At 42.6% G+C, this 16,090-nt stretch overlaps 1 protein-coding gene across 2 annotated transcripts in view; it reads left to right on the top strand.

Moving 5' to 3' along the window:
• Window positions 1–5,482: 5,482 nt before the first annotated feature.
• Window positions 5,483–16,090, top strand: part of HIPK2 (homeodomain interacting protein kinase 2) — a 181,730-nt gene continuing 171,122 nt past the window's right edge. The window contains exons 1-2 of one of the 2 annotated variants that reach the window (XM_073322967.1): window positions 5,483–6,002; window positions 8,186–8,543. Coding sequence is in view for 1 of the 2 variants with exons in the window: in XM_073322961.1 (XP_073179062.1) it covers window positions 5,984–6,002 (19 nt within the window). In the remaining variant the exon portion in view is untranslated. The remainder of the gene's footprint in view (window positions 6,003–8,185; window positions 8,544–16,090) is intronic. The other variant, XM_073322961.1, reaches the window with a different exon arrangement.

The following is a 16,090-nucleotide window of genomic DNA, read 5'->3' as shown; positions in this document are numbered from 1 at the left end:
TAGCTCTTCTGTAAGCCGATAGCATTGGGAGGGAAAACATTTAAAACTGCATTTGATTCACTTTTAAAAAATATGTGACTGTACATCGCAAGTAAAGTAGATTCCCTCAGCACTTACTTAATATTATTTGTAATTAAATTGTCCATTCCCTTACTGGTTTTCAGTTAGAAAGAAAACATCTGTATGTATTTCACAGGAAAACCTTGCCTCATCATTTACAAAATGATTCTGCTTTGTTTAATGCTAAATATTTGGGGCCCAAATCCCATTTACTCTTAGATCCCTTTACACTGCTTTCAGTTCACTTTGCACAGACAGAGCCGTGTAAAAGGTTCTTAGTCCAAGGATATAGCTATACTGCAAAAGAAGGTGTGTACTTAACCAGGGTCAGCTCATACAGCAGTGAAGACACAGCAACTCAGCCATTAACTTGGTTTCGCAGGTTGAATTCAACCCTTGGCTGCTGGAGTAGCTAATGTAACACAGACATTCCCTAGTTGTCAGGGGGCAGGATTGAATCTAGGACCTCAGTGTATGAGCCTCTCCCACATGAGCTGAAAGCCAACTGGCTGTTAGCTAATGCTGTAGAGCAGACTCATTTGATCTCTTTCTCTCTCTCTCTCTAAGTGGTCTCAGTGCCACTAGATGGGACAGAACACCACACCCAGGAGGTGTGTGGGTTACACTAACCTGAGTTGCCACTTCACTGCTATTTGAACTTCAGTTAGGAAATGTGAGTTAAGAACTCACCTTTTTTTCAGTGTAGACGTATCCTAAATGAGAATCAGATCCTTTTGCTTAAAGCACCTGTCTCATATTATTATTTTACATTGTTTCCATTCCAACAATGGAATGCTTTTTAAAAACTGCAACTTTCCAAAGGAAATAAGAAAATGCCCTGAATGAACTTTGCCCTGGTGGTGAGCAGAGAAAGTCAGACCCATTAATGAACGTAAGAATGGCCGTACTGGGTCAGACCAAATGTCCACCTAGCCCAGTATCCTGTCTTCTGACAGTGGCCAGTGCCAAGTGCCCCAGAGGGAACGGACAGAACATATAATCATCAAGTGATCCATTCCCTCTCACCCATTCCCAGTTTCTGGTAAACAGAGGCTAGGGACACCATCCCCGCCCATCCTGGCTAATAGCCATTGATGGACCTATCCTCCATGAATTTATCTAGTTCTTTTTTGAACCCTGTTATAGTCCTGGCCTTCACAACATCCTCTGGCAAGGAGTTCCACAGGTTGACTCTACGTTGTGTGAAAAAATACTTCCTTTTGTATGTTTTAAACCTGCTGCCTATTCATTTCATTTGGTGGCTCTTAGTTTTTGTGTTATGAGAAGAAGTAAATAACACTTCCTTATTTTCTTTCTCTACACCAGTCATGAATTTATAGACCTCTATCATATCCCCCCTTAGTCATCTCTTTTCCAAGCTGCAAAGTCCCAGTCTTATTAATCTCTACTTGTACGGCAGCCGTTCCTTACCCCTAATATTTTTTGTTGCCCTTTTCTGAACCTTTTCCAATTCCAGTATATCTTTTTTGAGATGGGGCGACCACATCTGCACACAGTATTCAAGATGTGGGTGTACCATGGATTTATATAGAGGCAATATGATATTTTCTGTCTTATTATCTATCCCTTTCTTAATGATTCCCAGCATTCTGTTTGCTTTTTTGGCTGCCACTGCACACTGAATGGATGTTTTCAGAGAACTAGCCACAATGACTCCAAGATCTCTTTCTTGAGTGGTTACAGCTAATGTAGACCCCATGGTTGCAGTGCCACAGCCTGAATGAGGGGCAAAGGAAGAGCAGCCCACACCACAGCAGCATTAATGTTTGAAAGGGGTAGAAGAGGGCCCCATGTCCACTTGAGCAACACTCCCCTGAGCCGCTGCTCAGAGGCCCTCTAGTTATCCATGTCTGCAGACAATACTCAGTTACTGAACTAGGTAAATTACACACGCACATGTGGAGCCAGGACTAGCACCCTGTTCCTCCAGCTCCAAAAACACAGGCTTCTCCCATAACTCCTCTAGCTAGCAGGTCCCATATCCTCACTCTGGACAGCCCTTAGAGGGCATAAACACTCTCCTTGTCTGACATGGCCCTTCTGCACTTTGTGACAAGCCTCTCCCACTTGACTATGGTCCTCTCTTCATGGCCAAGGAGCCAGTGATGGTAACAGACAGATCTCTGTTGTACCTGAAACAACACATATCCCAGCCAGCAGTGAGCTTCCACAGTTGCTAGCCCTACTTCTCCTTTGTCACAGGTTGGCACTCACAGTTGTCCTCCTGCCAGGGAGCGTCACTCAACCCGGTGCACACCCTGAGATGAGCTTTGGCGGTGTTTCTCAGATGGCTCCAGACAGCTGAGATCATACCCCAGTAGGAACAGATTATTGCTGACCACTCCTCCATACACCTTACCAGGGGCCTATTCGTGGTCACCACCTGGCCCCACCAGGAAGTGAGCCCAGAACGCAAAGTGGTGTTGTCTGCCGCCCAGCTACAACACAAACGGCTGCATCCTGCTCTTATTTTACTGCTATGTTTGTGCTATTAGCCTCATCCAAGGGCCATTAAAGTCAGTGAGAATCTTTCCATTGACGTGACCAGGCTTTGCCTCATGCCATGTACCATGTTCTGACCCCATGTATGTGAATGAAACCCTACAACCATGTTTAAAAATGATTATCCCGCCAAAACAACAGACATGTTACAGTAGCTTTTTTGCCATTTCTGGGCAGAAAAACACATTGTATCCATACTTTAGACTAGGAACCTATTATTATTTGTACAATTGTAGTACTCAGAGGCTCCAAGCAGTGCAAAGGCAGAGGAAGAGACAGTCCCTGTTCCTAAGGGCTTACAGTTGAAATAGATAAGTCACATAAATATGATTATCCCCAATACTGGGAAACTTGAGGCATAGAGAGAGATGGAGTGATTTGCCCAAGGTCACCCAGAATTTGCATGGTAGAGCCAGAAACAGAAACAGATCTTCTGAGTCACAGTCCAGTGCCCTAACAAGACCATCTCCCAGACTAAGTATCTCCTGCTATTGCCTGTGAGTCATGCTGGACAAAACTGATGATGCTATTGTCTGGGCAGTTCATGAGGGTCTATGTATATACTATATTTTATTTGTATTATCCATTTGTAAAAGTATCCAGAGCACAGGGGTGCTTAGGATAAATTCAAAGCAATCAACAAATGAAAATACGTAATACAACAAATTCAGATGTGCTTTCCTAACACACACTAGATTTCTGCCTCCTGTGGAAGACCTCTGGGAAGGGGCTAAAGAGGAGAAATACACTAGGAGGGTCCTCTCTGGTGGGTAGGGTTCAGGGCCTGCAAATATGAGTGGCAGGACCCCTTCCCAAGCCCATGAATCTCAGGCATCCGCAGGGAAGGGCAAACTTTTCCATACAGAGCCTGGAACCATCCCGCAGGGGCGACTGAAGCCACAGTGGCTAGGTCCCTCTGTGGTGTACCCAGTTTGGAAGGAACCCAGAGGGAGGTAAAACAGGTGTGAGCTCTGCTGTCTCCTAAGGGGAGAGCAGGGGAACAATGCAGAAAAGAGTGTTGTGCTCTAGCCCGTCTTGCCCCTGGAAACCACAGAGACACTTCCAGAGGGGGTTCTGTGTGAGGTGGGGAAGGAGATCAATGTTACTACAGGGGTGGCCTACATGTGGTGGGGGACTTTTACAGATGTGGGATAATCTGTATCCCAGGATGGTCTTGTCCTATACCTCAATAGTCAGAAATTGATTTAAGCCTTGAAGCAAGAGGTTTTAAATGCCTGTGTATGCATTTAATATCCACGTCTGCATAGCTGAAACTCTCCATACCTAGCTAGTGACACACAAAGGGAAAGCCCTGAAGATGGCTGCTCTGCTACATCCAGTCAAAATGAAATCCACTTCATAATTTTGAAAAAAAATTGAGCAAAATTCTCCTGAGTTTTCAAGTTCATGTGTCATTTTGGCTTTGGCAAAATTAAAATTCATGCGGAAATCAAGGGCCACAATATAGCTCAAAATGAAAAAAGGGAAAACATCATTTCCACATTCACACAGCACTGACTATTATCCCCTTTTTACAGCTGTGAAAACTGAGGCACAGACTGAGGTGACTTACCTGAGGTCACACAGCAAGGCAGATGCAGAGCCAGAAAAAGAACCCATCCCCACTTAACCCCTACTCTTTTCCCTTCCCTCTGTCCTCTGCTACTCTCCAGAAGCTACGTTTGCTTCAGCAGCCCTGAAATGCACCCCACTAGCTGGTGTTCTAGTCAGGAAGCAGGATGCAGAAACAAGTTTACGTAATAAATATTAGTGAGCTAGACAGACAAGTGACCTCCAATTATAACAAGAGAATTATGGGATTAAGAAGACGGGAACCATGATTTAGGAAATGAGGATGATGACAATCTGTAATTAAGGGGAAATTGTGTCCAGGGCCTAGAGTAGGAGACTGCTCGTCAGAAGACTAAGGACCAGATAGTCAAAAGAATTCAACTCCCAGTTAGGCACCTAAATGAAGTCGTTGGGTTCTTAGCACTTATAAAATTCTGGCCACTTCATTTAGGTGCCTAAATGGGAACTGTTGAGCGCTTGTGAAGATCTGGTCCTAGGCCCTGATCTTGCAAAGAGCTCTGTGTGGGCAGACCCATGTGGAGGTTATTGGACGACCGGGGTCCTAGTTTTTGGTTCCACCTTTGCAATAGAATTTGCTGTCACTTAACCTTTCTTTACCTCAGTTTCCCCATTGGTATAATAGGCATATGGTTATTTGCCTTTCTTTGTGAAGTACTGAGGAACCACTGGATGAAAGATGCTTAGAAAATAAAGGCTTTACCTACAGCATATGTCAATGTGCTGATAATAAATGATTTTGAGGACTGGCATTTCCCCAGCAATAACTGGGGGAAAGAGATGGATCTGTTAAAATGAAAACAGGAGGAGGGTCATAAGCTGTCAGTCTCCATAAGTAAACACTTACCTGATGTGGTTCTTTAAAAAGAATAATTCTGAAAGCAACAAAGTATGTTTGTTTTAAATGCACCCTCTAAATATTTACACTGCAAAAACTGGATTTAAATGGGAAGAATGGACTTAAAAATCCCTGGAACTTTTGTCAGAGAAACAGATTGTGAAATGCCTAGAGGGAATAGAAGATTTTTTTTGGGGGGGGGAGGAGGGAGAGTAGGAATTTTCCATGCTATTGTAAAACATCAGCTCAAATTATATGATCCCCACAGCCAGTGAATTGCAAAGCTTCAATCAGCTGCCTTTTTTTTTTCTTTTCTGTAAAGAGAGAGGGAGACAGAACTGTTTCACCAACTTCTGTTGACTGTTCCTTTTTTCTCGTGATTGAAATGTGTTGTTAAACAAGATCCCACATAATCTCAGTAGAGGGTTTCTCTCTCTCTCTCCTTCTGGGAAACTGCGATCAGTGCCATCGGTATTTGATTATTTGCAAACTCCCTTTGCTTTTTTTTCCCCGTCTCCCCCTCTCTGTCTCTGTCTCGCTCTCGCTCTCGCCTCCAATGCAACTTTTGCAGAAACCCCCAACACACACAGACATGTTGAGCTGAGAGCTAGGGGGATCGGCTGAGTCCCCCCTCCCCGACCCCAAGTCCCAAATCTGGGGGGGGGCCTCTAATCACCTCTCCCCCCACCCTTGACCTGTCCACTGTGCATCGACCCTCCCCACACCTCTTCCACTCCCTGCTCCTTTTTTTGGTGGTGTTTTTGTTAGATGGACAGGATCAAGGGTGGATTTTTCTGTCTCCCCCCTGATGAAGTGAGGCGGTGATGCAGGAGGCTGGCAGCTTCGACTGTACGGAGAGACACAGGCTCAAGATGGCAGATTTGTATTGAGTTTGGGGGGCTGAGATCTCGCTTCATTTTTTAAATGTTTTAATATATTTTTTTTTGCCATGAATAACACATTCTTGCACCGATGGCCCCTATGTACGAAGGTAAGGCAGCTCTGGGTCTTTTATTTCCTTCCACCCCTCCCCATCCCTGTCCTTTGGCTATCTCTGGGCACCAGGCACCCCTCACCTCCCACCAAAAAAGAGAAAGAAAATGACCACAGATCTGAAATCAACATTATAGCATAGCTCATTGTCGCTGCTGTGAGGTTCAATGTATGGCTCTGCCTTTTAAAAAATTAGTATTCTTAGTATTTGAATGGAGGTTGGTTTTAATTTGCTTTCCATTTCTTCCTTCTGTCCACCCATGATTGTCTGTAAAATTCCTCACCCCCTCTTTATTTTATTTTATTTTATTTTATTTTGATTATTTCGGTCCGTGGTCACGAAGGAAATGGGTGGAAAAGTCCATTTCAGTGCCGAGCCGAACAATGAAATTGACTAAGATTGCCCTGTAATTGCTCTCTCTCTCTCTCTCTCTCTCTCTCTGTATGAAATGTAGTTTAAATTCAAGGGCTGAACACCCTATTGCTTTAGCCTGTACTCCAGAAAGCATTTGCTTTGGGATTTTGCTGATCAACTATATTTTTAGGTTAAAAAAATAATAGCGTATCTAGGCATATATGTCAGGAAAAAATTCTAGCAGCAGACTGTCAGTTCTTTCAGTTTCTAGTTAAATCCAACCGGCGATTGCAGTGAAAATTGAAAGTGAACTTAGTTTTTTTTTTTCAGTTTTTAAATCTCTCTCTCTCTCTCTCTCTCTCTTTTTAGGACTCTTGTTTAAAAATAAATCCGGCTTAATTTATATCACCTACCGTTGTATTTATGTCCTTCCTTTCTGTCCCTGTCCCCGTCCCCGTCTCCCCTTTTCTGGTTGAGAATTGGTTAGAGAGCATTTATGTAAACTGGATAGAAATCCTCAGTTTATTTTATTTTATTCAGAAATGTCTTGACGATCGATTTATAGCAAGGGAGATTTTAATGTCTGGCAGGGGAAAAGGCATGCGGGAAGCAATACTTTATCTGTAGTGCGTCTGATAAAACTTATCTGAGAAGAAAATCGAGTATTAGTTGGAGTGTTCTAAAGGAACCAGTTTTTCTGACGGTGTAAAGTTACCGATGTTTTTATTGATGGCTAGGATGCTTCAGGGTGGTTTACAATTGTGGGGCCTGTAAATAGTCTGAACTCTAAAATAAACAAAGGGGATTGTTTGAAGGCAACACAAATAAGTATTATTCCAGTTCTTTCTTCCCTGATCCTGAAGAGCATAGGTTTAATGTAGCCATTATTTTTTTCTGCAGTGTGACTAATGAAAGGCAAATGCAAGAGATCTGCTGAAAAAAGAGAGTGTGCAAAACAATGAGGGACATTTATTATTAAACTGTATCTGTAAAAAGGGGCTACAGTCAGTGCTGGAACTGTCTGGGGTGTTGAAATGAAATGAAATAATGTTTCTCTTTAAACACCTCCTGAACTCGCCCTCTGCTGGACGGTTAAGGTCTGGTTTAGAAAAGAAACTTGCCACTGAATGAAGAACTGTTAGGAGCAGGCTTTGCCCTTTCAAGGGAAAAGAAGTGTCTCTATTTGGAAAGCCTTTCTTTTGCAATGCTCATGGTCATGGTTGGATGTGAGGCTTGTGGCAGCGAGATGCTAACAGAAATTGCTAGAGGCAAGTAGGTGCCCACCCTGCTCTGACATTGCACCTCCATCCTGACCTGCTGTTCCTGTCCTGGGCTCCATACTTCCCAGCTGCGTAAGGGCATCCGAATCTTTACCTGCCTCACTTCCCTGCTAGTCTAGATTTGGGGCCCCACAGATGGTAACACTGCCAATGCATTTTAATCCTGACCAAATCAGTTCCCTGCTATTGCAGCGCTGGACTCCTTACACAGCTAGTCCAGTGCACTTTAGGCCTGTCCTACATCACAGTGCCTGCTGTCCCCGTCCTGAGCTTCTCTGCAACAGAGTCTACTAATCAGGTTGGATTATGCAGTGATTTTGTGAAGTGGACTAAAATCCACTGTGGGGTAGGATGAATCTTCCAAGATCATGTTCATTTATGATGTCCCCCAGGTCTCCAGAAGAGGGACATTTAGCTTACTGTCACACTCACCCCCTTGATCTGAGGAGAGAATAATTAACGGTGTCTATAGGGCAGTGTGAACATGATTTTTACCTTATCTCCTTTGTGGAAAACTGAGCTCATTTCTGTAAATGTTTCATTAAGCCTTCTTTCTGCAAAAGTGCATGGCACCATCTCCAATTGAAATATTACAGGAAGATTGAGTCTAATGGACATCAGCCTGGTGGGAGCCAGCATACTGGATTCTTCTCTAGATTCATGGTGACGCATTGAGGCTTTTAGCCGGAGTTTAACAGTTACTGCACTCTCACGTCAGCTGCTTCAAGGCACTTGGGTGATTGAAAAAAAACCCAACAACCTATAAAGAAGGCCTGTTTGGAGCCATCTATAACAGTCTTGCAGCAGGGAAGGTCCCACAGCAAAACTTTGCAGCCTATTAAAACATCCCAATCCTTAAAGCTGGAAAATCTGCAATATCCCAACTCTCAAGAGTCCACATAAGGTACAAGGGGGGTTGAATTTTGCATTAAAATAGGTTTGTGGGTTGGACTGTTTTTTTTGGGGAGGGGGGGCGGGGGTTTCATGGCTATGCTGTCCTCCCTGATAGTCATGAGAGTTCTTCAGAGTTCCCTGACACGTTATAGGGCAAGGATGGAAACTTGCACTTACTTGCATGTAGAATATGAATCTAATCGTAAAAGGAGAGTGTGTGGTTCTGGTCTTTCCTTCCCGAAATGATAGTCTGCATATCACAGGCTCTCTTGAGCCTTCCTCCCGAGCATCAGGTACATTTAAGCCACTGATGGAAGCATAATTGTAGAGGTGCTGGCTCAGTGCTGTAGTACGTAACAGCTCCTCTGTTCCTATTGTTTGACTCTTGCGCTGTCAATGGATTACTATTGTAACACACATACCCCCCCTACACCCACCACCACCACCAAAACGGACGATGGAATATGTGAGAAGATATCTTTCCCAGCGGTACGGGTTTGAAAGCACAGAGCTCTTTTACAAAAACATGTTGTTAGAAAATGTGACACATTAAAAGATTTATTAAATGATTCCAATACATCTCTGTTTAAGTGAGCTATGTACAAAGACCTTTCTGAATACTTCGGTGCGTGCTCTGCGTGACGATACTAAACTGCTGGCCCAAGTAGCAGCTCTTGTGAGCCAGACCGTGCATAATAAGTAAATACATAGGATGAAATCCTGGCCCCGGTGACATCGAGGAGAGTTTTGTCATTGACTTCAGTAGAGTCAGGATTTCACCTGCCACATGCCTGTTCTCCAGCCTTTCCTGTTCTTTTTCCTTTTTAGAACTGAAAGGGTAAAATGAAGGAAATAAAATAGACCGAGCAGAATAAAAATAGAAAGGCAACTAAAACTAACGTTCAGCACCTGGGTGGATTTGAGTCGCTTTAATCTTAATGGAGAGTGGAGAACTTATTGGGCTAAATGCAGGAATCACTGAGTGAGGTTCTATGGCCTGTGTTATGCAGGAGGTCAGACTAGATGAGCATAACTGTCCTCACTGGCATTAAAAATAAGTTGTCCAGTTTCGGAGTTGGCGTTAGCTGATGAAGTTCCCCTGGCTGCAGCAGAGCTATCCTGAGTCACACCAGTGGAGCACCTGGTCCCATGACTCTGAGAGAGGATGGCGCCTCACCCTGTATCGACCTTTCTGCTCAAATCAGTTGTGATACTTTTGCTGGGTGAAATTCTGCCCTGTGCAGAGGTCAAGCAAAAAGCCTATGCACCACTGAAGTCCCACTCAAGCCCTATTTTAAGGGTGCATAAGCTGGACTTAAGTGGTGCACAGACTTTGTGCAGCCTTCTGCATAGAAGTGAATTTCACCTGCCCTTTCCTGGGTGGCTCACCAGCACCTGAGATTGGCAGCCTTCAGAGCACAGCATAAAGGGGTGTTAGTTTGCTTTAACCTTTATTTTTAGAATGATTATTACCTCTTGTTTTGGTGTGATGCTGTTGTGCTTTGCTTATTACTTATCTTTGACAACTTTGTTGCAATTTACAGTCTATTATTAGCAGCAGCGTCAGTAGTTTTATGTGTGGGTGGCTTATAGAATTAATATCTGTATTTTCTGTAAATTCTACCTAGCCACTACAGGGACATTGATGGGGCTTCATGGTGGCAGAAAGGTTTGCCCCCAGGGAGCTCTTCGCAGGATCAGGTTGTTGGAGGCATGAAATTCTGACCCTGAACATGTCTAAGGTCAGATCCTATTTAACTGGCTAGTGTTTTCCCAGAGCTTCTGGGACAGGCACTTTACAGAGGCAACATGTGATCATTTTAATGGATTAACCTTTGGCACTTTGTGAAGGGCTTTGCCCCAAAACTCTGTGAGCTGGGATAATAACTGAATGGAGCTTCCTGTTTATGAGGTAATAACCATCACCTGAGCTAAATCAGTGCTGGGACCAAAGGCACAGGTTTTTATTAGCTCAAGAGGTGGTTGTTTCCAAGATAACAGAAAATCCCCTCCAGTTATAATTATTATTGTTATCATACTGAAATGTCTAATGATTAAATATTATTGAGATGAAATGGGTGAGAGATGTTGTTTTATTTTCTGAAATGGAAGAAACCCTGTAAGGGCTAGGATAGTGCGGGCAGATAGACAATGTGTTCTGAGGGGAACAGCCACTCAGAATGCAGGAATATGCATACTGGCCACACTTCAGGCTTGGGCTGGCTCCTGCATGGGCTTACACATCGGCTTAAGTTAACACAAGTGACAAACCCCATTGACTTCAGTTGGATTCCTCACCGTGCATGTAGAGAGTTAAGCACATCCATAAGTGTATGCAGCATCAGGCCCAAATTTGAAAATCATGGTCAGTTTGCAGAATAGGGGCTTAGGTGCCTAAAAGTTTAACTTGGGCAAGTCACCGTCCCTCCCAGTGCCTCAGTTTCCCCATCTTTAAAATGGGGATAAAGATAGTGACCTCCTTTGTAAAGCTCTTTGAGAGCATGAATAAAAAATACTATATAAGAGCTGAGTAGTATTATTATTCATTATTTTAGGCATCTCAATGATTGCCCTGATTTTCAGAGGTGGTGAGTATCCACAACCCTAATTAACTTCCATGGGTATTTTGAACACTCATCACCTCTGCAAATCAGGCCACTTGGAGACTAGGCTTGGATCTAGGTGCCTGCTTTTAGTTACCCCAGTTTATAAGTTTGGGCCACCACACAATGTTGGTTTTCAACCGTTGGCATATGGTAGCTTTGGAGAACCTCTCTGGTGATCTCCAGAGTGAAGGTTTTTGAGAGCCAAGCCATTATAGGATTGGGGTGTTGGGACTGGAGGTGAGTCCTTGAGAGGGTCCCTGTGTCTCACAAAGTGGTCCCCCACGTGAGAAATTTGCAGAGCCCTCCATTCTTACAATTACTGAAAACTGTAGTTCAGATGTGAGTACAGCATCCCTGTGTTCAGACTGGCAGAGACTATTTCACTTCAGGATGGTGTAGCACAGACCAGTGGTAAGAGCAGGTGTCTGGGGAGCTGGTTTGGTGCGTGACTTTGGACCTGACTGTTAGAGTAGGATTTTCCAAAAGCACTCGGTGTTGGCCTTACTCTGGTCCTATTGAAATCAATAGGTTTCTGTGCAGTAGAGTTAGGCCAAGACTGTGTGTTTTGAAAATCCCACCCTTAATCTATGGCCTTAATTCAGGAAAGTACTTACATATGTGTCACGCTTTAAGCACATGAACAGTCCCATTGACCTAGACTCTGTGCCTTAGTTAGTCCATTTGTAAATGGACTACTCACCCTCACTCGGGAATTTGTATTCTGTAAGTTCAGTGTATTACTATTATCATTGCTGTCTTTTATTTGTTGCTCTAGTGGAAGATTTATTTACTTTATCCACCTCTTTATTAAGGACCAGTCCAGCTACAAACATTGCTGCATAACCAAAAGAGAGATGTAAACCCTAATTAGAAAAAAGGGTCTCTTACTTATTTATATACCTAAATATGGATTTAGGAGCCTAACTTTAGGCATCCTCTTTTGGAACTGTTGGCCTAAAAATTATTTCACTTTTTTAACCGTTCTAAAAATCTACATTCAGACCCAAATGATAACGTTCCTCCAAGTCAGCAGCTGCTCAGTTTGTGTGTATATAGCATAAAAAAAGCAAAGTCACTTTATTTCCTGTGAACATTTACAGCTGACCGGTGGAGAGAGTGAGCCCGATTCTCCTCTCACACCAGGGTAAGGCTCCGATTCATGAACGCTCTTGAGCATGGGGTTAAGCGCCATTCCTGAATACGGATGCTTTTCTGAACGGGGACCTGAACTAAGAGTAATTCCATTCACGCTAGTGGAGTCACACTGAAGTAAATGAGCTCCCCATGTTCCCATAGCATGGTGTGAGGGACATTTCCGGATTCACACGTATAACCTTAGAGAATCAAAAGTCAGGGTTAAAAAGAATAAATAAACCCTACTGTCTATTGGTATAATAATAATAATTAATAATAAATTCCCACCGTGCACTTGTGTAGTTCTTTGCATGTTCAAAGTATTTTATAAACTGGCTGACGAATCCAGGTGAATTTCAAGCCAGTGGAGGAATGTCAGCCCTGGAGAATGAAGTCCTCTACTTATCTACAATGTGGGTACAAAATGAGCAGCAGCACTGTGAACTTCCCCATGCCCAAGCTTCTCTAGCCAGTTCTTGGCTTGATTCTGGTCAGCAGTAATGCCACTTAAACTAATGGAGCCACACAGGTATAACACTGCTGTAAGTGAGTTTAGAATCAGGCTCCATAGACTGAATTCTGAAGACAGTGGGAGTTTTGCTGAGTTGCGGACTACAGAATGTACTACAGTATTTTTAAGGTCTCCCCAGCAGTTTGATAATGTAGCAGTGTCTGTCAGGTTCCACTGAACGGGCTATTTGATTAGAAAAGTTGAGCACTGCTTTTAATCACGCCCCTTTCTCTTCCCTGCTCAGTTTCCAGTGTCTGCATTGACAACTACCTCTAGAAGAAGAAAGGGTAAAGAGATCACTTAAGGCTGCCACATTTAAAATGTGATAAAATAGTCACACCACAAGGTGATGATGTTCTGTCAGACCCAATGATATTCCAGGAAGCTTGGCAATCCCAGAAAACTCAGGAGGGCAGCAATGTTTCCTGTTCATTACAGTCTTTACACTTAAGGGGATTAGCAAGGCTTGGTCATCTGGAATAACATTTCCACAATGCATAGCTCCTCACTGAACTCCTCTAAAGACTGACAACTTCATAGGGACACAGTGGCTCATGCCCAAATTTCACCCCCCATCAAAATATCAGCTTTGTTTCCCACTGTGCTCTCCTGATCCTGGAAAACAAGGGAAAGGCAAATAGGTTAATGTAAAATAGGAGCCAAACCTTGGTCCAAAACTTGAACAAAGTTCATTTAGCAACTTCCCTGTTCCGTTATTTTTCATCTTTGTACTTCCAGGCACTTCCTGGCTCTAGCTGGGAATGGAAGCAAAAGGGATGCTATTGCCTGAGAAATTCCATTCACGGGAGATTCCCAGTCCAATTCCACATGATTAAGAAGTTCATATAATCTGGGTAAACTCTGGTGAAGTATTAGAATTTTTGGAGGTTTAATTGATCTGATTCCTAACACTGAAATTCTTGGGGTTCCCCCATCACCATTATCAGCCACTCCAAATCGAGGGCTCAAACACAGAAGCAATTCAAATAGACCCACCGGAAGACCCCTACAATCCCTGAGTGCTGAAATTTTCTGCAATTTTATGTCTGCGCATAATGCGGCATGTGGCTGTCACATAATCTCTCCTTTCCATCTGTCTGCCCCATTCTCACGATCAGGCCAGGTGATTGAAATGTATAAAAATCTAAAGGTGCATCCAGTGTGTGTGTGACTTAGTAAATAGGTGTGCCTGGCATGAAAGCTGGATGGCTTGACAGCATTGGTCCCAACGTTCTCTTTTCTCTAACATCAGATCAGCTGTACCAATGTATTTGCCATTGTATCAATGAGGCTTTGCTTTTATGCTTGCCTAGGAGGACAGGAAAGAGTCCTTCTTGCTTATCATTTTAGGTTAGTGAGTTTATTGCTATTGGATGTAATCCACTTGTTTTTTTCATAGATTCCAACGCTAGAAGTAACCACTCTATTCATCTAGTCTGATTTCCTGTAAAACACAGGCCATGGAATTTCCTCAAAATAATTCCTAGAGCAGATCTTTTAGAAAAAAACATCCAATCTTGGTTTAAAAATGGTTAGTGATGGAAAATCCACCACATCCCTTGGTAAATTGTTCCAATGGTTAATTGCTCCCATTGTTAAAAACTTATGCCTTATTTCCAGTCTGAATTTGTCTAGCTTCAACTTCCAGCCATTGGATCATGTTACACATTTCTCTATTAGATTGAAGAGCTCATTATTAAATATTTGTTCCCCATGTAGATACTTATAGACTGTAATCAAATTATCCCTTAACCTTTTCTTTGCTAAACTAAATAAATTGCGCTCCTTGAGTAGATCATTCCGAGGCATGTTTTCTAATCCTTTAATCCAGTGATACTCAGAGTGAGGCTTGCAAGCCACAAGTGGCTCTTAAATGTGTCCCCTGCGGCTCTTTGCAGCACATGATATTAAAACACTGTGTGATTTAATTATTAACCAATCTAAGTTATTAACCAATCAGATGCTTTTACTATGTTATTAACCAATTGCAGTTGATAAAATAATAATACTTGGTCAGTCATTTTGTCAGTCATTTTGCTGTGAGAATAATATATTTCCCCTCTCATACTGTTGAAATGTGAATATATAGTACTATAGTAAACAAAACAATGCATTCACACTACTGTGGCTCTTTTGGATAATGTTGATTGCTAATTTGGCTCCTGAACGACTGAAGTCTGAGTATCACTGCTGTAATCATTTTTGTGGCTCTTCTCTGAACCGTCTCCAATTTCTCAACATCCTTCTTGAATTGTGGGCACCAGAACTGGACACAGTATTCCAGCAGCGGTCGCACCGTGCCAACTATAGAGGTGAAATAACCCCTTTACTTGTATTCAAGATTCTCCTGTTTATGTATCCAAGAATTGCATTTACCCTTTTGGCCATCACACGGGGAGCTCATGCTCAGCTTATTGTCCCTCATGATCCCCAGATCTTTTTGAGAGTCACAGCTTCCCAGGATAGAGCCCCCATATCCTTTAGTATGACCTACATTCTTTGTTCCTCGATATACACATTTACATTTGACCATAGAAAAATACATATTGTTAGATTGCATCCAGCTTGCTCCAAGCAATTCAGATTGCTCTGTATCCCCAGTCATCTTCATTATTTATCACTCCCCCAGTTTTTGTGTCATCTGTAAACTTTATCAGTGATGATTTCATGTTTTCTTCCTGGTCATTAATGAAAATGTTAAATAGCACAGGGCCAAGAACCGATCCCTGCAGCATCCCAGTAAAAACACACTTGTTTGATGATGATTCCTCATTTACAGTTACATTTTGAGACCAATCATTTAGCCAGCTTTTAATCCATGTAATGTGATCCATGTTAATTTTATACCTTTCTAGCTTTTCAGTCAAAATGTCATGTGGTACCAAGTCAAATGCCTTACAGACATCCAAGTCTATTACATCAACACCATACCATTATCAATCAAACTTGTAATCTCATCAACAAAAAGATATCAAGTTAGTTTGACAGGATCTATTTTCCATAAACCCATGTTGATTTGCATTAATTATATTACCCTCCTTTAATTCTTTATTAATCAAGTCCCAGCCGCTCCATTATCTTTCCCAGGATCAATGTCAGACTGACAGGTCTATAATTATCTGGTCGTTCCATTTACACTTTTTAAATACTGGCACAATGTTAGCTTTCTTCCAGTCTTCTGGAACTTCCCTGGTGCTTCGAGACTTATTGAAAATCAACGTTAATGGTCCAGCGAGCTCCTCAGACAGCTTTTTAAAAACAACTTATCTGGACCTGCTGACTTAAAAATGTCCTACTTTAGTAGCT

The sequence above is a fragment of the Lepidochelys kempii genome, chromosome 1 (genome assembly GCF_965140265.1).
Source record: "Lepidochelys kempii isolate rLepKem1 chromosome 1, rLepKem1.hap2, whole genome shotgun sequence".
Taxonomy (NCBI): Eukaryota; Metazoa; Chordata; order Testudines; family Cheloniidae; genus Lepidochelys; species Lepidochelys kempii.
Note: the sequence above shows the minus strand (reverse complement) of the source record. Positions and strands in the feature narration are given on the sequence as shown.